Raw genomic sequence first — 23,692 nt, forward strand, 5'->3', positions numbered from 1 at the left:
GATGCTCCCAGTCCTGACATTCTCTAAGGTACAGACTAGTTCAGGAATTCCTTGTCCTAAGGCTCCTCCTAGCTCTGACATTCCCAGTTCTAAAGCCCCTCCTAGAGGACCCTCCCAGTTCTGACCTTTTCTCTATTCTAAAATCTCTCCCAGATCTAACACCCCATGTTCTAAGGCTCCCTTCCAGCTCTCCCTGTTCTAAAGCCCCTCCTAGTTCTGACATTCCCCATTCTAAGGCCTCTCCCAGCTCTGACATTCCATGTTCTAAGGTCCCTCTCAGCTCTGACATTCCATGTTCTAAGGTTCCTCTCAGCTCTGACATTCCATGTTCTAAGGTTCCTCTCAGCTCTGACATTCCATGCTCCAAGGGCCATTTCAGCTTTAAAGTAGGTCCCTTTGGGGCAGCTAGATGGCATAGTGGATAGAGCACCAGCCCTGGATTCAGGAGGACCTGAGTTCAAATCCGGCCTCAGACACTTGACACTTAGTAGCTGTGTGACCCTGGGCAAGTCACTTAACCCCAATTGCCTCACCCCCCCAAAAAAAAAATTAAATTAAAGTAGGTCCCTTCATTGCCATCCCCCACCATTGATCCTCGGTCCTCTCCTTGTTCCCTGACCAGACCAAAGAATGCCCTAGAGATAGATACCTGCTCCTCAGTCACAAGCTGATCCACCGTATTGCTCCCAAACTTGTGCCGGATATTGCTGGGGATGCAGCTGGCACTTCTGCCGATCATGCCCTCTTGGCACTCGGCACCAGAGCTGTCATCCCCTTCAGCCATGGGTACTCTGCAATCTTCTGCCCCCTTGGAAGAATGTATCTCCTCTCTTGAGCTCATCCTGCTTGACCGACAGGAGCCTCTTGACCCATATTTCCTGGGGGTGACTGCCTCACGGCTGGAGACATCCCTCCCATCAGATGACCCAGTGCTCAACCTTGGTTCCACAGAATGAGTTGTTCCCAGCCGGCTACTACTTTTCACGCTGATGTCCCTTGTCGGGGGAGGCTCTATAGGAGATGGTGACTGCTTCTTGGGATGGGATTGGTCCAAAGGAGTCCTGGGTCCTTTCTGGGACTGCCGGTCATTGTCTTTCTGGATGTTTGTCGGAGGCCTGGACCCATAAGCCACACCTAGAGATAAATGAGGAATAGGGACACAGACAGAAAAAGCGTAAAGAGACAGAGATAGACAAAGAGGAAGACATTAAGATGGAGAAGAGGGGACACAGAGAGAAGAGGAGATAAGGACAAGAGAAAAGGCATTAAAAGGTACAGAAAGAGAAAGGATGAGGAGGAAGTGAGGGAAAAGAAAAAAGAGAGGCAAAAGATGACATAGGAGAGAGATAAAAGGGGGAAAGAAATGAGAAGAAAAAACAAGACAGAAAGAAGGGAAAAAAGAGAGGGGGAGGAAAACATACTAAAAGAATCTTAGAGTCTCTGGGGTGCTAGGGATCTCAGTGGCCATCTATCCCAACCTGCACCTGGGCACGACCTCCCTCTGCAACCTCACTAACAATTGGTTTTTCAACCTTTACTGGAAGACCCCCTGGGAGGGAAAGCTTATTCCATGTGTTGATTTTACAGTTAGGAAGTTTTTCCTTTTATCTGCCCCAAATCTGCCTTTCTGCAACTTTTGATTTAATCATTAATTGAGCATTTATTTCCTCATGTCTACCATGCCACTACCATGGGATAGTGACTTGTCCAGGGTCCTGCAGGTACTGAGTGCCAGATTCTGGATTTTATGGCTAGTCTAGTTGCACCTCCACCTAAACCGCATTGTCAACTATCTGACTTCTGGCATGAGCCAGTATGACCAATGTTTATGGAGCACCATCCTAAGTACCCAGCCGTAAGCTATGCATTGGGTAGTGGTGAAGAGAGAAAAGCCTGGGAAATCTCTCTCCTTTTCCTAAATCTGTCTTGTTCAACTGGGTCCACGGGAGGGAGGAAACCACTCATAGGACTTTATCCTGAGTATCAGGTTCATTTAGCCAGGAACCCGCTAAATCCTTTGTGCAGAAAACAAATGAGCAGACTCTTGTCCCTTTGAAATTGAATTCTCCCAGAGTGTCCTAGCAGTCTCTCATAGCCAACCAGTCCTGGCCAGCTCCAAAGTCTCTCTTTACTTTGGGAAGGCATGAACAAGATGAAGGGCATTGTTTATTTTGTGTATTCATCTATGTAATGGGAGCATCCCACTGAGCCCCATGGACTGACTGGCCTGGCCAAGCCCAGGCCATTTCTGGTTGGTCATGGGGAGGGAGTGGGGCTTTGGGTGGAGTTTTGGGAGGATAGTGTTATCCCTAGGTACCATGATGGCAGCAAGGGATGCCTGCACCCCAAAGTCCCTCAACACAAAGCCTCACATAATTCCTATAAGCACTTATCAATGAACATGGGGTGTGCTATTGTGGAATGTAATCTCCCTGAGGGTAGGCCTGCTCAGACCCAAGTCCTCATTAACCCAGGGAGTGAACAAGCCCAGCTCTGACTGCCTCATCTAGCTGGTCAATGATCCCCTTAATGATGGAGGGCCATCTCATTTGGGGTGGCAGGATCATGTTGCAGAGGGGGAATAGGCTGACTTGTACAGATAGAGGCAGAAATAGGGCCACTTATAGGAGGATAAGGAAGCCCTACAATATCCCCGGCAGATCTCACAGCCAGCATCTTCTTCCTACATCTGCCCTTTTGTCTATACCTCCTACCTGCGGCTTGGCCTGCTCCCTCTTTCTCTGCGTCCTGTAGATCCAGATCAAGATCCTGTCAATGACAACATGAAAATGACAAACCAATACAAAGAACCCACACTTCTATAGTAGCTAGGGGGAGCAGAGGATAGAGCATTGTGCCTGGAGTCAGGAGGACCTGAGTTCAAATCCAGCCTCGGACACGTTTGACCCTGTTTGACTCTGGGCAAGTCATCTGGTCTCTCTGTCTGCCTCAATTGTATAAAATGAGCATGATAATAGGATTTACCTCCCTGGGTTGTTCTGAGAATCAAATGAGATAATATTTGTAGAGTGCTTAGCACAGTGCCTGGCAAACTTCAGTTGCTTAATAAATGCTCATTCCCTTCTCTCAAAGTTTCTAAGATACTTGTGTCGATATTGTTATGCCCATTTTACAGATGAGAAAAGGGAAGTGATTTGCCTATGACTACATAACTCAGAAGTGCTGCCTCCAAGATTTATACCCTGGTCTCTCCTTACTCACTATTCAGTACTCTTTCTACTATACAGACACACAAATTCAGGCACAAAAAAAGTACCAGACAAGTAAGTCAGTCCTTCTTTGTCAGACACCTCACCTTATTCTCTTGCTCTTCCCTCAGCTCTAAAATCACACCAGCTGGCTTAGAAGCCTGGGTTCTCCTTAGATTAAAATCCCATCCACTAATAAGCCTCAGAGAGGGGGAGGGACACTGCTGCCCTCCATCTCCCAACAGCTCAGCTGCCTCATATCTCCCTTGATGTTTGAACTTCAATATTAACCATCTCCCTAGCAAAGGTTAGCTGGCTCCTGGTAGGTGAGAAAGAGCAGCAGGTGGGGAACATACCAGGGGCCCCTCTAACGGAGGAAACTTTCCCTTTTCTAACTCTGGGTTGTAGAGAGGAGGGGTTAGCCTTAGATGACTGGGCCAAAAGTACCCTCTCCTGTTTCAGAGTTAACAAGGCATGCTTACAAAGCAACGAAAAGTGAAAATCTTAGAGTAGAATGCAGACAGGCACCTCTTGGACCGGGTCCAGGTGGTTGCTCTCTAGATCTTGGGACATTTAATTCATCTTAAGGAAACCCAAGAGTCATCGATTCCAACTGAGGGAGACCAGACTGAGCCACCCCCACCCCCAACAGGGTGGGGTAAGCCTTAGTGGCATTTAAGGAGGTTCATTTCCGAATAGAGATTGCCTTTTGCCTCCCACCACCTTTGCGTGGGAAATCCTGATACTGACCTCTTCTTAAATTATCCTTCCAGTGGCTTACAGTACCACCTGGTGGCTAAACTCAGCCCAGCCAATGAGTTCCTGCCCCACCCCACAGCAACTCCAAGGCAAGAGACATTTCCCGAAATAAGTATTTACTGTGAAAGGGGAAACACATCTTTCCCCAACCCCCTCTTTCCTGGAATGTACTTCCCCTGACCACCCCTTCTTAGAATCCCTCATCTCCCTGAAGACTTAGCTCAAGAGCCCCGTATTTCATAAGGCTTTCCCTTTTTAAAAATCCATCTAAGGGCAGCTAGATGGCGCAGTGCATAGAGCACCGGCCCTGGATTCAGGAGTACCTGAGTTCAAATCTGACCTCAATCACTTAACACTTACTAGCTGTGTGACCCTGGGCAAGTCACTTAACCCCAATTGCCTCACCAAAAAAAAAAAAAAAATATATATATATATATATATATATATATATATATATATATATATCAATCTATAGGGGGCAGCTAGGTGGTGCAGTGGATAGAGCACTGGTCCTGGATTCAGGAGTACCTGAGTTCAAGTCCAGCCTCTGACACTTGACACTTACTAGCTGTGTGACCCTGGGCAAGTCACTTAACCCCAATTGCCTCACCCAAAAAAAAAATATATATATATATATATATATATCAATCTATAGGGGGCAGCTAGGTGGTGCAGTGGATAGAGCACTGGTCCTGGATTCAGGAGTACCTGAGTTCAAGTCCAGCCTCTGACACTTGACACTTACTAGCTGTGTGACCCTGGGCAAGTCACTTAACCCCAATTGCCTCACCCAAAAAAAAAAAATATATATATATATATATATATCAATCTATAGGGGGCAGCTAGGTGGTGCAGTGGATAGAGCACTGGTCCTGGATTCAGGAGTACCTGAGTTCAAGTCCAGCCTCTGACACTTGACACTTACTAGCTGTGTGACCCTGGGCAAGTCACTTAACCCTCATTGCCCAACCAAAAAACCCCCAAACAAACAAAAATCAATTCATAAACATTTAATTAAGCACCTCCTATGCCCCAGGCTCTGTACTAAATGCTGGGGATAGAAAGAAAGGCACAAACCAGTCCCTGTTCTCAAAGAACTCACAATCTAGTATGAGTTAATCCATAGCATTAGTCCCACCAAGTACAAAATTCAAAGAGAGCACAATAGTCAAGGTTTCCATCTTCTTTTAAATTGTTTTGGGTTTCTAATTTATTATTTATTTTGAGCAATTTAAAAATTTTATTTTGAATTTCAAATTCTCTCCCTCCCATGAGAAGACAAGCAATGATATCAGTTTTACATGTAAAATCATGCAAAAGCTATGTCCATATTAACCATTTCATAAGGCTTTTCCTTATAACCTCCCAAACTAGTAGTGCTTTCCCCAACCAAATGACTATGTGTACTTTGCACCTCTTTTCTATCTCTGTCTGTTTACCTATCCCAGTGGAGTGGGAGCTCCCTGAGGGCAGGAACTGTTTAACTTTTGTTTATAATTCTGAGCCCAGTACCTGGCATACAGTAGATGCTTAACAAATATTTGCTGGTTGATTTGAAGGACCCATAGGATCATAGATCTAAAACTGGATGAGTCCTTAGAAGTCATCATCAAGCCCAACCCCCATCATTTTAAAGATAAGGAAACTGAGGTCCAAGGAAATTGAGTGACTTGTTCAAGGTCACTTATAGGTTAGTTAGTATCAGAGGCAGGATTTGAATCCAGGTCCTCTGACTCCAGAGTCCATGCTCTTTCTACTAAACCAGGCTACCTCTCATCATCTGTGTGGGATTTCTAGCCATGGATAGTTATAACTCTGAAACTTACTAGAATTGTAGGGTTCCTATCACTAAAAATTCATTCTCCCTGGGTGACCCTCAGAAGCCATTGGTGATGCAGGTAGGTACCACTGACAGGACCATCCTAGCAGAGCCCTGACCCAGCTCAGCAGCAGTCCTGTATGCCTTCCCCCTCCCCCCCCCCCCAAAAAATACACTGATACTGAAATGACATGACTTGGGCAAAAAGACACCCCAGCAATCAAAGTCAGGTTCAAGCTCTCGAGCCATTTCCTTAAGGGAGCAACCCAGTCATGACATTCACTGAACCTTGCAATTTGGAGTATTGGCTGACAGTTCATTAATCTAAGAGAATAATCAGGGTTTCAGAATTGGAAGGGACCTCAGAGCTCATTTAGCCCAAACTGTACCAGAACAGAATACCCTATGCAGAGGCCATGGAGTCAAGGCAAGTCAATGAGCATTTATCTGATAATGGTCATTGATCTTCAGCCTCAAGACTTCCAATAAGGGGGCAGCTTATAATCCAATAGGACCTATACATCCTGAAGAAGCCTTTTTTTGCTTTGGGATGTCTGGGAATCTTAGGAAGTATTTCCCTGTTTTAAGACTAAATAATCTGAGGAGCAGCTGGGTGGTGCAGTGGATAGAGCACCGGCCCTGGATTCAGGAGGACCTGAGTTCAAATCCTGCCTCAGACACTTAACACTTAATAGCTGTGTGATCCTGGGCAAGTCACTTAACTCCAATTGCCTCACCAAAAAAAAAAAAAAGTAAATAATCTGCCGTTATTCCTCATTCTGACCTCTGGAAACAAGCAAAATGTGTCTAATCCTTACTCTGCTGACAGCTCTTCTAGTCTTTGAACAGAAACATTATCATCCCCTAAATTTCCTCTTCTCCAGATTAAATAAAATTCTTCTAATGGATTATCAAGTAGTACAAGTTTCCAGTTCTCTGACCATCTTGGCTACCCACTTTTCTACATGGTTCAGAAGCCTAGGTTCTTTCTCAAATGATATGATGTGACCATAGTAGAGTATGAGGAGTTCAGCCAGGGTGTTTCTTCTCTTGATTCATTTGATCCTGGATCTGGAGCTGGAAGTGACCTGGGAGGGCATCTGAGCCAACTCTCTCATTTTACAGATGAGGAAACTGAGGCCAGGGAAGTAACGTCACTTGCCCAAGATCACACAGTTAGTATGTTTATGAGGTAGAATTCAAACCCAGGTCTTCATGACTCTAAGCCCAGTTCTCTAAACACTACCAAATACTGCTTCTCTGTATTATTTTTTTCCCCTTTTAAATCAGTACCAACAGGTACACTTACAGTAATGAGACTGTGGTCTCTTTGGTCAGACATTGCTCCCACCCTCCTGTTACTGAGCTCAAGCCCAGTGGATTGATTCTTCCCTTCTCCCTCCTTCCTTCTCTTCCTCCTCTCTATCTCTTCCTCTCTTTCTATGTTTCTGGATTTCTCTGTGTCTATATGTTTCTCTGTCTTTTTCTGTATCTGTGATTGACTCTGTGTCTCTATCTCCACTCCCCACCCCCACCCAGTTTATCTGTCTTTGTCTCCTCTCTGCTTCTGTCTCTGTCTCTCTCACTCTGTTTCTCTATGTCTGTTTCTCTGTTCCTCTCTCCCAGATAATAGTATACTTCAGATTTATTTCACCTGATCATCACCTCACCTTTTATTTCAAATGAATGTCCATTGTCCTTTTCTAAGAAATATTAATTCAGGGGGCGGCTAGGTGGCACAGTGGATAAAGCACCGGCCCTGGATTCAGGAGTACCTGAGTTCAAATCCGGCCTCAGACACTTGACACTTACTAGCTGTGTGATCCTGGGCAAGTCACTTAACCCCCATTGCCCCGCAAAAAAAAAAAAAGAAATATTAATTCAGTCCATTAAGCTCCCAACATGGTATACAGTATAGATGGTACTAACTTTGGACTCAGAGGATCTGAGTTCGGATTTTGTTTCTACTACTTGTTACCCATAGGACCTTGGACAAACTATTTAACTTTTCTCAGAATCCATTTCCTCAATTGTTAAATAAGGAGATTGGACTAGATGACCTCAAAGGTCCCTTCCAGTTCTAAATTTATCAGCTTAGCCTTTCTCCTTTTAGGCTCCCCTAGATCTTTGCACACAGTTGTTCTCTCTTTGAGCCTCATACAACATGAAGCTTCTAGAAAGCATCCTCTTCTTGGTGCAACTAAACATGGGATTCAGAATTTTTATCCCCTTCCACTTTCTCCTTCTCTAGATGAATTTTCACTTCTCTTAACCTAATTTTGCTTGACTTCTGCCTTTCTCCTCTGCTTCATTCACCCTTTGGGATAATTCCGTCATCTGCAAGGCAAGACTTTGAAGGGAGGAGTGCTTTGTCTCCTCTTTTGCTCATCCTCTATATGAATGTCTTTCTGATTCTTCCCCCTTTCACTTCATCTTGGCCATCCTTTTGAGTGAACTCTGGGACATTTCTTTCTAAGAACTATTCAGTTCTCCTTCTCTCTCTTTCCTTCTCTTCAAGTGACTTTTGTTTGGATATCTCTCTCTCTCTCTCTCTCTCTCTCTCTCTCTCTCTCTCTCTCTCTCTCTCTCTCTCTCCATACACACACACACACACACACACACACACACACACACACAGTGATTTTTCTCTCAATTGCACAAAAAATGTATGAGAGCTCAGAAGCCTTGCCCAATCCTTGAAATGTGTAAACAAGGATATTTGCTTGGGTTTTGGTCATGCTATATGGACTTGTTTATTTTTTTGAAGTTCCTTTTGTTTGGTGATGTTCATGTCAAATATAATTCTCATCTCTTGTTTCTTCAGCAAGGATTACTCAAACGTCTCCCTTTTGCTGAAAACCAAGAGTTTTTAAATGATAATTAAGTTCAACTTTGCAGGAGGGAGCACTAACTTTCTTTGATCTTTGAAATAGCATTCCAATTCTTCCTTTCATTTTTTGGAGATAAGAAATAGTCTTGTGCAATTTGGGCTCTTTGTCCTTGCTAGAGGGCTTCTTCCTGGTTGATTGCAAGATTTGTTTAATGTTGAAACTCTGGCATTGTACAATGTTTCTGGGTGAGATGATGAATTCTGTGAATCTTATCAATTTGTTCTTTGCCCTTTGTTTTCCAATACCTTTTAGCAATATTGTTGTATTATTTCCTGAAATGTGATAGTCAGAGTTTTAATTTCATTGTGCTCTTTTGAAGGAATGATCATCATCAAAGTTTCTTGCCATCTTCCAAATATCTTCAAGATTAGTTGTTGTGGCTTGTGGAGAGTTCAGGTATTCTAATCCTACAGTCTTTTGATTTGATACTGATCTTTTTTCTTCTACCTCTGCAATTTTGAGTTCTAAACCTTCTACTCTGTTTTTCAGAGAATCTTCTGTTTTAGAAAAACGCTTCATCATTTGCTTTAAGTAATCTATTTTTTTAAGTTCTTTGAGTGCTTCCAATTCCATCCTTCTGACTTCCATCACTTTCTTTATGGATCATCTAAGAATTTGGGAGTTTTTTGCAGCTGTTTCATTATTATTCCAGACTCTCATCACTGTCGCTGGGGTTTAAATATCGCTTCCTAGTATTTACTTTATAATGGTTGCTTATTGTATTACAACTTCTTTTTGTCTTTACTCTTTTTTTTTTTGACAATGGCTCTGTGAGTTATTCTTCCAGGTCTGCCTTATGATGAGTTCTTTTCCTAGCTCCCATTTGTTGTTGGGATTGTTCTTCTGCCCTGTTTGTTATATTTCTTGTTGTTTGGAAGTGATGACAAAGAGCAAGACTTAAACACAAACTCTTACTTGGACAACATGCTGGCATCCCCTCTCTCAACTTTCTGGGAAAAAAATTTCTCGTCCTCCCTCTCCAAACAAAGGTATACCAACCCTATGTAAGTCTCTCAGGCCAACAGAATGACTGAATTGACTGATTACACATTGAAACTGTGCCTCTGATATTATGGCCACAATGCACCAGGATAACTCAACCTTACTACTCCTCCTAGTGGAATCTTCCTATAATTATATCAATCACTTGTCTACATGACTATGTTGTGTCTTGCTAATTCACAGATCTGAGAGCTGTTGTAAGAATCCATAGAGGGGGCAGCTAGGTGGTGCAGTGGATAGAGCACCAGCCCTGGATTCAGGAGGACCTGAGTTCAAATCCGGCCTCAGACACTTGACACTTACTAGCTGTGTGACCCTGGGCAAGTCACTTAACCCCAAATGCCTCACCAAAAAAAAAAAAAAAAAGAGTCCATAGAGGATATTTAGTCCAGCTGCTACCAGATCAAGACCTCTCCTACAGTATTTCTAAGAAGTTGTCATCCAACCTCCATTTAAAGACTTTCAGTGATGGGGTGCTCACAATTACCTCTTGAGTTAACCTATACTTTGGGTGAGAAAGCCTTTTTCTTACATTCTTCTTCAATCCACCTCTCTCAACTAGCTAGGAGTTTCAGCCTTGAAACTCCCCAGCAGCCATGTCTATTGTGACCACAGAGAACTCAAGAGGGAGCACAAGGGGGATATCTTGGCCTTTTTTGTGTGTCATGGACCCCACCTCTGGCAATCTGTTGAAGACTACAGACCCCTTCTCTAAATAATGTTTTTAAATGCATGAAACAAAATTATATTGAAATATACTTATCAAAATATTTAAAAGATCAACAAGCAAGTTCATAGACCCTTTCCCCCCCTCCCCCAGTTAAGATACAGAATAATAATTTTTACAATCAGGAGGACCTGGGTTCAAATCTCACTTGTGTTGCTTATATGACTTCAGGCAAATCCCTTCCCCTCCCAAGGCCTGAACTATTCCAAATGTGAAACGAATGAACTGAATTTGATGAGCTCTAGGGCCCCATCAGTCTTTCAGTCCTACAATGCTAACATCTCCTCACCATAGTGCATCATATGAAGGCTGCATTACAGGGTCCAGGCTGACAGATGGCAGGCCCCAGAAGAACCCCTGAAGTTTGGAGACTCGTTCTGTTTGTCTACCTGCTGTCTCCAGACTACTGTACCTCTGTGGGAAATATGTAACCATTTCCCATTGCAAAGATCATGAATCCCTTAGTGTATGGGTTCCCATGCCCCTCCTCACTTGACCATATAAAATGTACTCTTATACATCAAGTGGAAAGAGTGTTGGCTTTGGTGTCAGCAGACTTGGGTTCAAATCCCACCCCTGACATTCATTTCTTGTGTGACACCTTGGGCAAGTTACTTAATTTCCATGGGTCTCAGTTGTCCCAACTGCAAAATGAGGGAATGCGACCACATGACCTCTGAAGTCCATCTATGATCCCCTGGATCTTTTGAACTTTACCTTTGTTAACCTACCACAAGCCTAGCACTGTTATAATCACCATCTTTTCTGGTACACAGACAAGAAAAACTTGGAGTGTAAGTAATCCTGGGCTTCCCAACTCAGATGAGGATCACTCCAATACCTTGTTCAAGTGAGAGGAGTTATGGTCCTGAAGACCAGACCTGGGAACCAGATACTCCTTTTGCATGTCACCCATAGAATACATGTCTAATATCCCCAAAATCCAGAACCCTGACATAGGCAGAAGGAGATTTAGGAGGAAGGATTAAGACTCTCCTACAAAACTCCCCTTGCTTTCAACCCCCTGGATGTTTCCACTGAGAAAAAACAGACATATTGACAATCTCTGACTCCTTAAGTCTGGGGACATTCAACTACCTCTAACCCAGACTCCAAGGTCATCACCAGACTCACTTCATGGAAATGATTCTGGTTAAGAGATGTTAGGTAATTTACTTGAGGTCTGTAAGTTAAGTACCAAAATGAGCACTTAAATTCTGATTTCTTTTTTTTTTTCTGTTTAGAATTTTATTTTCCAAATTGTTTGTAAAAACAAATTTTGACATCATTAAAAAAAAAAAACTTTGTGTTCCGACTTCTCTTCCTTCCTCCCTTCCCAACCCCCACCCCAAAGAACACAAGCAATTCAATATAAGTTATGCATGAGTAGTCATGGAAAACATCTCCACATTAGCTAGGTTATGAGAGAAAACAGATAAAAGGATGGACCTAAATCAAAGATGTCAAACACATGGGGCCAGCAATCCTCCCTAGTGTGACTGGAACTAGACTAAAATGTAATTGGGGAATATTTAGCAAAATAAATGAAAATACAGCAAAACATAGATAAAAACATAGATTGGTTTTCAGTCAATATGCAACAGAAGGATCTGTATGTAGAGTTTTGTGGCCCCTTTTCTATGGGAGATCACTGTTCTACAACTATGGTTGCCAACTTTGGCAAAGCAGACTGGGAAAAGTGCCTTCTCACATCTGTTCTGTGGAGTCCATGCTTGGGTATTAGACCTTCAAAGCATTTAGTTTTGATTAGGGGTGAGGGGTGGTATTACTGTAGAGATGCAGGGTGGTGAAATGGAGGAGACACTGCTTGGGGGGGGGGTGTGCAAAAAATCAGAATTCTGCTGCCTGTGTAACCTTGGGGAAATAATTTCTCTGTTGGCCTCAGTTCGCTCTTATGTAGAATGAAGGGGGTCAAAGTAGATGATCTCTAAAGGCCCCTTCCAGCTTTGGTCTATGATCCTGATCCTGTAAGACTCTTAAGGCTGAACTAGGAACCTCTGGGGGAAAGGGGAAAGAAAGGTTCAATGACCCTTAGTGATAACAGTTCTATTGGGGTCAATCATTTTCCTAGTTACTGCTTGCATGTGGTCAAAGTCTGGCCTGATTCCTGCCTCCTGATCACCTTGCTAACATCACCGGATAACAAATGGAATGCCCGGTGATCTCTACAATAGTCCCTTATCCAGCCATATCTTGAACCTATTTATCATTGAAAGTATGCTGCCTTGGGGCAGCTAGATGGCACAGTGGATAGAGCACGGGCCTTGGAGTCAAGAGGACCTGAGTTCAAATCCAGCCTCAGACACTTAACACTTACTAGCTGTGCGACCCTGGGCAAGTCACTTAACCCCAATTGCCTCACTAAAAAAAAAAAAAGAAAAGGGAAAAAAAAAAGAAAGTATGCTGCCCAATTGTCATTCTTATCACATGTAATTATCAAGAACTGCTTGGGTGGACCCAGAAAGAAAAGGATATTTTCCCCTTCTATCTGGGCAGAGGTGGGGAAGTATGAGTGTAGAGCATTTTGCATATACTATCAGACTTGGTTAGTATCTGGTTAGTAACAATATTAATATCATTGATTCTTTTCTTTTTAATTCTTTGATCTGAGGTAAAGGACAAGGGGAGAGATAAGGGATGCATTTGGAAATAAAGGTGACTCCAATGCAAAAAACAGAAATGAAAATTTGAAAGAATAACCACCACCAAAGTTCCTAGCACTTCAGGGTTATTCTAAAACCACGTGTTGGCTCTTTGTCCAACCCTGAAGAACACTGCTTGGCTGGCTGAAGCCTGCTTACTTGGTAAGTCCCCTAAACTGGACGGGAAAACGGGCGGCCAAGATTTGCCGGTGTCTGTTATCTGTTTACACGTGATGGAAGACACCAACTTGAGAGATACAAAGAGAGGGCACAGACTCCAACAACTTGCCAAGCTTCAGGGGAGCTGGGAATATTTGGAACTACACTCTCTGCTCTGTTAGTTATCACCTCTGCCCTCTTGAGCAAATCTCTGCCCTGTTCTAGGCCTATTGTAGAAAGAAATGGGTTGTCCTGAATGATCTTCAAGGACCCTTGCAGCTCTAAATTTATGATCCCATAATATAGCAAGGTGGGTGGTAGTGGAAGAGGGGGGGGGTAAGATTAACCCTTGGAGACCAAGGGAAAACTGAGAAGAAAAAAGGAAAAGAGGAAGGTCTAATAATACATGGTATTGCTGCTACTAGGAGTGGTTTGGATGATGCCAAGGGTGAAAGAATCACTCAGTCTTCCTTCTGCTCTGTTTTCTCTGCCAAAGAAAGGGATCTTTGGATTTGGGTAGGGTGGCATTTACAAAGGACAACAGGGAGCTGAAATCTACCATAAGTGACACAATGGTTAGAAAAAATTTGGATGAAAGCAAACCTATTATTTTAAAAGCATTTTCACATCCATTATAGTATTTGATTTCACAAGCCTGTGATGAAGGAGATAAGGCCACGTGTGAATGTAGAACGTATCCTGTTTAGAGCTGGAAGGGCCTTCAAAATCCAGTCATGGGGTCATCAAGGGTCTGATAGACAAATTGGGGGGAGGGGAGTCGACACTGCAAAGAAAAAAGGCCTTCTGGACAAAAGAGGGAAGGTGAGTGAAGTTCTGAGGGAGGTGCTGGGAAGCCTGCTGGTAGGACAGAATAGAGACACCCAATGGAGCACAGAGTGTAAGGCTGAGAAGTACGGGAAATCAGGGTGATAGGATGGAGCCAGCTACCAGATGGTCCTAATGTCAAGCAAAGGAGTTTAGTCTGGGTGTGCCAAGAGATAATATGACAGGTTTTTTGGGGGGGAGGGAGGCCCTTGGCATGAGTACAATGAAAGAAGGGCTTTAGGAAGATTAATCTGATGGGAAAAAATAATTTGGCAGAAGAATAGCAGTTAAGGAGGAGCACAAGGAGGACATCACGTTGTAATTCATAGACTAATTCTAGTTGTAACTCATGGTCCTACAGACAAAACTCCAAGAATTGACAGGGATTCTTAACCTGGGGTCCGTGAAGTTGATGTTTGTTTTTTGAAACAACAGAAGTGCAATATAAAGGGGGCAGTTAGGTGGCATAATGGATAAATCACTGTGAAATTAGGAATATCTGAGTTCAAATTCAACCTCAGACTTTTACTAGCCATCTGATCCTGGACAAATCACTTCACCCTGTTTGCCTCAATTTCCCACTCTGTAAAATGAGCTGGAGAAGGAAATGGCAAACCGCTCCAGTATCTTTGCTGAGAAATCCCCAAATGGGGTCACAGAGTTGGACACGACTGAAATGCTGGAACAACATTTCAATGGGATTGCTTTCCTTTGTAGTCCTACATACTTTATTATATGCATTTAAACACATTTTCCAAGAAGGCTTCGCTAGTTTGCCAAAGAAATCCATCATATGAAAAAAACTTGGGAACCTCTGACATAGATTTATATCTAGAAGGTTTATTTAGTCCCCAGGGATTTTTAATAGTTAACTTTTTTGTTCCCATGTTCCCACTCAGATTTTCCCTAGGAATATCAGTATTTTGCTCCCATCTGCTTCTCCACACCAAAAGGACTCAGGCTAACAAAACATCAGATAAGAGGACAGGTTTATGTCGCTTGAAAAAAAAAATCAAAGACCCATGCCCATAAGCAGTCAGACAACTCTCCTTCTATGTGAGTCCTTTCTCCATTTGGGGAACTATATTGATCAGGTTCTAGACTCTCGGTACTCTCTCCTCTCAGTGGAGTCTCTCTGGTTTTATATTCTAGGAAACTGAGGTTCACAGCAGTCAGTGAGTGCCTTATCTGGGGTCACGCAACTAGAAAGTGTCATAGGGAGGATTTGAACCATGCATCTTTCAAAAAACAACAAAACAAACAAGAAACCTGTTTCTTCATCTGTTAAAGTATATATGTACGTGTATGTCTTGCTCTAGGTGGATCAAGAGCTGCCTCTGAACTAGGATGCCCTGCCTAGAGATATGGCCTATTTATTCATGGTCAAGTCCCTTTTTCTCAGAGCCTCCAACCCAACCCATACTCTAAGACCAGAGATTGGAGACCAAGCACGAATCCACTTTAGGAGAGGCAATGCCCCATGGGGAGCTCACAGATCCAATAAGAAAAAAGGAAAGAAAACATTTAATCGGCACCCCACTCTGTGCCAGGCTTGGAGATGGGTACAGATCACACAAAGACAAAAGTATGGCAGCTTCTGCCTTCAAGGAGCTGAAATTTTACTGTGAAGAAAGCAACACAAACATGGGAAAATAAATACCAAATTTACAGAAATTAATTTTGGGGTGAGGTGATCACTAATAGCTTAGGAGTTTCAGGAAGGCCTCAGGGAGGAGCCATCACCTAAGCTGGACCCTGGAAGGTATTAGGGATTCTAAAAAGCAGAGATAAGGAAACAGAGCCTGGGAACAGATCTGAAAATAGACTTCTGACATGTAGTGTAGGTGGATAATAAGATTCATTCCAGAAACCTGTGAAAAGCTTTCAAGGCCAAGTGCAAGTAGTCCAACCCCCACCATTCAAGGTCACCCAGCAAGTTCTTGGCTTTCCCCTTACCATCAGTCCCCAATCTAATCAGCCCAGAGTAGCCCTGGTAAGAAGGATTAGATAGAAGTGACTCACCTTCATTGGTTCAGGGACCTTTTCCCCCATTACTATGAGTTGATCTGAGGAGACTGTTCCCCTGTCTCATGCAGAAATGGCAGACACTTCCAACTCAGTCCTCTTCACCTTGCCCCTCTTGTTCTCTGGTCTCCCTGAGGCTTAAGGCTCCCATCTGCGCACAAGTCTCTGAGGAAGGAGAAAGGATTCCTGCTACTCTTCCCTTCTTGGACATCAGCCTTAGCCATGACCAAGGAAGTCCCCACTGGGGAATCACTTGCTCAAGGAATCTAGTGGGAAGGGGTCTTAGAGGCAGATCAACAAGCTCAATCCTCTCATTTTACAGATGAGGGAAACAAGGCCCAGAGATAGGAAGGGACTTGTCCCAGGTTGAACAACAAATAAATCTCAGGGCTCAAGGGTCAGAGGAAATTACATACTGTGTGTCTCCCACTTCATCCACCAGCATCTGGTATAATAACTGGTGAATATAGTCGGTGCTTAATAAATACCCATTACGGGGCAGCTAAGTGGCACAGTGGATAAAGCACCAGCCCTGGATTCAGGAGGATCTGAGTTCAAATCCAGCCTCAGACACTTGACTGTTACTAGCTGTGTAACCCTGGGCAAGTCACTTAACCCCCACTGCCCCACAAAAAACAAAACAAATAAACACACATTAATTGATTATGGATGAAACCAGAATAAGACAGGATGGGAGTGGCCTTGTGATTTCATTGGAATTGAAAAGTCCCAATGATTAAACACCTTAGAGTGTAGATGCTTACCTTCTTGACAACTTATCATCTTGGAGAGTCACCCAGGGCATTGGGAAGTTCAGTGGATTATCAGCCACCTTGGTATTCTCAACCCAGTTCTAGCATGCTGTACCATACTGCCTCTTACTACAGTTTTAATCATTCCCATTTTATAGATGGGGAAACTGAGGCTCAGAAAAGTTAAGTGACATTGCCCAGGGTCACACACTCAGAGGCAGAACCCAGCTCTTTCTGACCCGCTCTCTATACGCTGTGCCACACTGAATGTCAGGATAAAATAATTGTAGCTGACATTTTTTTGTGTGTGTGTGAGGCAATTGGGGTTAAATGACTTGTCCAGGGTCACACAGCTAGTAAGTGTAAAGTGTCTGAGGTCATATTTGAACTCAGGTCCTCCTGACTCCAGGGCCACCTAGTTGCCCCTTTGTAGCTGACATTTTGTTAGATCTTTAGCTTAGTTTGGAAAATTAAAAAAAAAATACATTCTCTCATAGAATCCTCAGGACCACCAAATGGTATGAATCCAAAATACAGATGGGAAAGGGACAGCCAGGTGGCACAGCAGATAGAACACCAGCCCTGGATTCAGGAGGACCTGAGTTCAAATCCAGCCTCAGACACTTGATATTTAATAGCTGTGTGACCCTGGGCAAGTCACTTAACCCTTATTGCCTCACAAAAAGACAAAAACCAAAGCAAACAAAATACAGATGGGGAGACTGAAGCATAGAGAGATCAAATGACTTAGCCAGGGTCACATAGCTAGTAAGTGTCTGAGGCAGGATTTGCCTCCTTGATTCCAAATTCAGCCACTATGTCAGAAGATACCTAAGTTCAAATCCAGCCTCTGACACTAACTAGCTTTGTCATCACGGGCTCACCACCTGCCTTATTAACTCATTGGAGCCTCAGTTTCTTTATCTGTAAAATGGGGGTCATTAGATGGTAGATTTAGATCTGGAAGGGACCTTTGAGGCCCTTCTATAAAGTAAGTAGATAAAGACCCTTCCAGTTCCCAATCTATGATCCTCAAAAAGGAGCCACATTGAGAAACAGACCTCGAGAAGATTCAAGGGTGAGAGTAGGAAGGCCTTTCCCAAGCCCCTGCAGGTACCCAACCTGTCAGAGAAAGTGAAGGCGATTTCCTTAGTTTCCCTCAGGGCCAGAAGGGCCATCCACCTCCCTGCCTTTTCCCAATGTTCAGTGTTCTGTTGGACTCGAGGGCAGGCTCCTCCAGCTTTCACATTCCTGCCCATTTTTGTTTTCCAGAGTGTAAGGTGTGACTCCACCAATGAACTATGAGCGGGGCTCACTAAGTGCATGTTGCTTGATAGGCAGTGTGCTAGGCACTGAGAATACCAAGACCAAAAAGTTTCTGTCCCCAGGGAGTTTACAGCCTACTAGGGAGATAACAAGAGATTGTGGCTCTTCCCTCCGTCATTTGAGAGAACATAGACTGGTGAATTTAGAGTTTAGAAGGCACCCCTCAGGGGCTGTCTAATCCAATTTCTCCATTTTCAAAATGAGATAAGCTGAGGTCCAGAAAAGTGATGTTGCATGCCCAAAGTCACATAGGTAGAAGTAGAGCCATAATATTCCCCCTGCCCCAGCAAAATGTGAGCCCCCTGAGGGCAAGAAGGTCACTTTTGTGGTTGTGTAATGAGGGTTATCCCAGGAAGCACTAGGCTGGCTTCTTGCTCCTTCCTGATGACTCAGGTCTAAAGAATGTGGGTGCTTTGAAATGGGAAAAGGATCGTCTCTTTGGCTTATAAACTGGAGGTGCCGATCACTCAGTAAAACTTGAAAAAAAGGAGAGAGCTTCCTGCTTGACCCTTCTCTTGTATGCACCCTACAGGTGTCATTATAGAACCCCAACGACTTCCCATGGAAGAGGGAACGTCTGACCCATCTCACTCTGGCATCATAGTGACCCTGTGGCTAAAAGCTGGGGTGATTCAACCAGCAAGCTTGTGCCTGGGCTCCTTGGGGGCCCTTCTGGCTTTGTCTTGCCTTTGCTGGGGAGGTGATAGACCCATTAGTCTCAAGCTAGATGCATGCAGGCTCGGAGATAACTTTATGAATTTTAGCAGTCTGGGGGTACATTGGGTCTACAGGTAGAGATGCCTGGTGGTCAAGGGAATGTCTTCATCAAAGAAGATTATCACCAGTAAGATGATGACCAGAAGTTGTTTAGAAAGCAAAACCAAACAAAAACCCCCCAATATATGGCCACACATATTCCATGATCCCACAATCTACTGTATGTTCTGAAGGGGTTAGAGTATCATCCACCTTATGAATTATTTATGTCCATACATCCTAATGAATCTTTTGTGTCCTTTAGCATTTCTTTTGTATAGAGGAAATAATTACCTAACCAATACCTGATTCATAATTGTACAATGGATATTATTCCAGCCCCCTCCCCCATCTTTTGGAGAGACAGATATGAGCTAGAACCCAAGCTTGAATTTGTCACTGAAGGCTCTGGGGTGGTGTGAGGAAGTTAATGAGCTAGAGTGTGAGAAAAGAGAGCCTCATCCCTCTTCTCAGTAAAGAACCTCCTTGGGCTGAACCTACCTCTTGAGGGAGCCTACATGGGTCCCCAGCAGAGGTGCTCCTTGGTGGAGAGGGAGTGGCTGAAGTGCCCCACCCCCCTGTGCCCAGCATGTTAGATAATCACACAGCACAATGATTGGCACAAAGTGATAGTGACTTCATTGGTAAACTCCTTTCGACACAGGTAGGCACCTTCAGCAAAGCACAAAGGGTGTTTGTATTCCCAGCATTGAGTACCATGCTTGGCATCTGGCAGTCACTTAATAAATGCTTGCTTGTTGGATTGGATTAGGTATGTGAATCTTCAGAGGAGCCATTTTTGATCTGGATTGGGATCCAGATGTGCCAGCCCCCCAGGTCCCCATAGGGGTTACTCAGTGCTAACATGTCCCAACTCCCCCTGAAACCACCAGCAAATCACCGGATATGGCAAAATGAACCTTCCTCCCAGACTCTCCCCCAAAGCAGGGGTTTCCTTCAACGTTGATCGATGCTCATTGTTTTGTTCCTTTTGAGTTACAGAGTTCCATTGGTCTTCTACTTTAAGTAGAATGAGAAGCCTTTTTCCCTTTCCAGGGCTTTAAGATCACTTAAGAATGTGAGTGGTAAACACTCATTCTGATTTCTTCACCAGTTACTAGCCCAGGGTTAATGGGTAAGGCAAAACCAACTTGGAAAAAAACAATCTCTAGTCTCTTCAGGCTCTGTCTGCATCTTTTAAGCCACCAGACAGCCAAAGCCAGACTTCTCAAATATCTATAAGAATCTAGTCCAGCCCTGTTTTAAGGGAAAGTGGGGGGGAGAACAAAGATCTGTAACTCCATCTGGGCAGGGAAATCACACCAGGAAAACCACCTTCACTAATGCAGATTGATGCCTACCTTGGCACTTAGGGCTTGGGGGCCCTTAGAAGTTACATGACTTGCCCAAGGTCTCACGGCCAGCAGGCGCCTCCTTCCTTCATTGGAAAATCGGGGTTTGGACCAGAAGACCTCTAAAGTTCCTCCAAGGTTCCCTCAAGCTATAAATCAATGACCCCCATTTTACAAGTATGGAAACAAGAACCTAGGTCTGACTCTTAGATTACTGAAATATCCTCCTTGGGGGGTGGGGGAGGGGAGAGGAATCAGAAGACATGTTCAGCCTTTGACCAAAGAGTTAGAGATGAAAAGGCCTTGAAGGTCGTCCAAACTGGCCTCTTCATTTTACAGTTGAGGAAACTGAGGCCCAGGGACATAAAGTGACTTCAGGGAAACAGGGAAGCAGCACTGAATTCACTCTCAGAGGACTGAGGTTCCAATTCCATCTGTGCCAGCTTAGGACCAATCCCTTTACCTCCCTGGGTCTCAGTTTCCTCCGGCATAAAATAAGGTTGGGTTATATGACTTCTGACATGCTTCCTTAGCTCTAATGAAAGGTCTCATGAAGGGTCACAGGGCAGATGATGTCCGAGAACAGGTCCTATGACTTGGCTGTGCTTTTCCCAGAAGGCCACACCATCCAGAGATGGCCTAAGAGAGATGTTCCTGCCCTGGACACCATCCAGGAGACATGAATCCCTGTGTCACCTACATTGGACCCAGCTGGTTCAGGTTTTACCACCCCATCATTAACAGGTCCAGCCCCAACCCAAATGTGCAGTCAAATCTACATTCAGAAATCCCCTCGAGAGCATCCACCCTCCCCTTGGATGACTTCAGTGTCAGGAAACTCACTATTCTCTGAGACAGCTCGTTCTACTCAGAGAGAAGTGCTCCTCTCTTCTCTTCTCCTATCTCCCTCGAAGTATGGAGGGAAGAGAAATCCAGAGAGAAATGGGAGGTTTAAGCAGTTCCACAAGTCCCAATGGACTGAAGGAACGAAATACACCCTCTTCTGCAGGGTAAGGGGCCACTCTTTCCCACCTCACCTGCGTAATCGGTTCTCTCATACCTTCACACCTACAAAGTCTTCAAAATCCCTGGGGTCTCTGCTCCAGCCTTGATGAGCACACAGGGCCAAAGGCAAGAGGCCTGGCTGGTTACTAGGCAGCAGCCCTCCTGAGTTGTGGTCAATGGTTGCCATGGAGACCACAATGCCCAGGGCTGTTACCTTAATTGGATGGCTGACCCTCCTGGCCCACCCAGAGGGGTGAAGAAGAAAGGGTTGGGCTTGTCTCATGAGGGGAGACCACAAAGGATAGTCCAGGGGGTGGAGCTTGAGATGAGCCATGAGTCTAAATGTGTATCACTTCGGGCAGTGATGGGACGACATTCTGGGGCTAGTGAAGGAGTGAGGACAGAAGAGCTACATGGATCTTAAAGATCATTTGGTCCAACAGCCTCATTCTATGGAGTGGAGTGTGTGTGTGTGTGTGTCTGTGTCTGTGAGGGGAGCCAGGGTATTATTTAAGGCCACAGCAGAGTTGGGATTCAAACCTCAGGTCTTCAGTCCCCAGATCCAGTGATCTTCCACAGATCCAGAATTGGGACAGACTTGGGAAGCCATCTAGTCCCACTCCATTGTTTATTTCACAGCTGAGGAAATTGAGGCCAAGAAAAGAGAGATGATGCGACCCAAGGTCACACAGCATTTGAATTTAGGTCCTTGGACTCCAAACACCATGATTTTGATCATGGACAAGGCACTGGGCAAACCCAACTTCCAGCATACCATGGAAAGGGGGAACTCTGGAAGTCTAATCCCTTTATTTAAGAGGTGAGGAAAGTTCAGCCTTGACAGGGGAAGTGACTGGTTTAGGGTCACACAGGTAGCAAGTGCTTCTTCCTGTCTGAGCTTCTGCATCTGGATTGGACTGGCTGACCTCTGAGCTCCCTTCTGGCTCCCCACCAATACTCACTGGGATGAGGAGTCCCTCCATAACCTGAGTGAAGACACCTACACCATATACTCCATACCTCCACTTCCCTCCTGACTCTCAAATGGGATGAAGGAGGATGGACTGGAGCATCCTTGGGACTTGGGTTCAAATTCTGACTCAAGTCATTTAACTGTAGGTGTCCTGGGCAACTCTCTAAAACAGGGTGTCTTAACTTGTAGCCCCTTTGGGGATCTATGAATATAGATGGAGAAAAATTTATCTTTATTTCAAATTAATAGGCTTTCTGGACAATCTTGTACATTTGATTTTTTGCTGTTAACAAGATGATTTTGAGGGACAGCTAGGTGGCACAGTGGATAGAGCACCGACCCTGGATTCAGGAGAACCTGAGTTCAAATCCGGCCTCGGACACTTAACACTTACTAGCTGTGTGACCCTGGGCAAGTCACTTAACCCTGATTGCCCTGTAAAAAAACAAAAAAAAACAAAAAACAACACAAGATGATTTTGAGAAGATGTCTGTCCATAGGCTTCACCAGACCTACTGCCCAGGGGCCCAGGACACACAATGCTAAGAAACCTTGTCCTGAGGGTATTTTAAACCTCTACCCTCCTCATTGACAGAGGGAATTCCCCATATTGGTAAAATCACAGGTCTAGTCCTTGTGGGCAGCTTGAATCAGAGTGAGTGTGCCCATGATGGCATCTGCTTAGGTCAAGCGAACTCCTAATCACAGCAGTTCAGAAATGAATGATACTTTAGAGGCCTAATCCCCTTATCATCTGTTTGAAGGCTTCCAATGACAGGTAGCTCACTACTTCCCTAGGCAGCCTAATTTCTCCCTTTCCCCCACTCCTGGGCTCCCTCTCCCCTCTGAAATAGCTCTGGGTGTTAGGAAACCCTCCCCATAAAATCCTGAGCCCTACTACCCTCCTTGTAAGTCACACTCAGTGCCCTGGATTCTGTTTTCTGCAGCTAAGTAAAGCAAAACTAACTCATCCAAGATGACAGTCTTTCATATATATATAACCCACAGAGCTGGAAACTTCTTAACAGGTTGCAACTCCTAGAGGTTTCTTCTGTTGGTTTCAGTTCAAGTGTCTCAAGTAATATACCCATTTTATGGGGGCAGCTAGGTGGCATAGTGGATAAAGCACCGGCCCTGGATTCAGGAGGACCTGAGTTCAAATCCGACCTCAGACACTTGACACTTAGTAGCCGTGTGACCCTGGGCAAATCACTTAACCCCCATTGCCCCGCAAAAACCAAAACAAACAAACAAACAAAAAACCCAAAAACCAAATATACCCATTTTACAAGAGGAGGAAACTAAGTCCAAATGATTAAGTGACTTGCCCAAGGTCACACAGGTAGGTAGTACACATTGGAGGTGAGATTCGAACCCATAGTAACTGCCTTTTCTGTGACCACACACTTTCTTTAATAGCTCAGTCCAGGAAGAGATTTTCAAACAGTC

General features: G+C 44.3%; 1 protein-coding gene across 2 annotated transcripts in view; it reads right to left on the minus strand.

Moving 5' to 3' along the window:
- Positions 1–16,341, minus strand: part of TEX33 (testis expressed 33) — a 28,879-nt gene extending 12,538 nt beyond the window's left edge. For both annotated transcript variants that reach the window (XM_043969132.1, XM_043969131.1), the window contains exons 1-3: positions 16,077–16,341; positions 2,715–2,769; positions 650–1,134 (exon numbers count right to left, since the gene is read on the minus strand). In XM_043969132.1, coding sequence (XP_043825067.1) covers positions 650–1,134; positions 2,715–2,769; positions 16,077–16,106 — 570 coding nt within the window. In that variant the 5' untranslated portion in view covers positions 16,107–16,341. The remainder of the gene's footprint in view (positions 1–649; positions 1,135–2,714; positions 2,770–16,076) is intronic.
- Positions 16,342–23,692: the final 7,351 nt, after the last annotated feature.

Source organism: Dromiciops gliroides, chromosome 5 (genome assembly GCF_019393635.1).
Source record: "Dromiciops gliroides isolate mDroGli1 chromosome 5, mDroGli1.pri, whole genome shotgun sequence".
Taxonomy (NCBI): domain Eukaryota; kingdom Metazoa; phylum Chordata; class Mammalia; order Microbiotheria; family Microbiotheriidae; genus Dromiciops; species Dromiciops gliroides.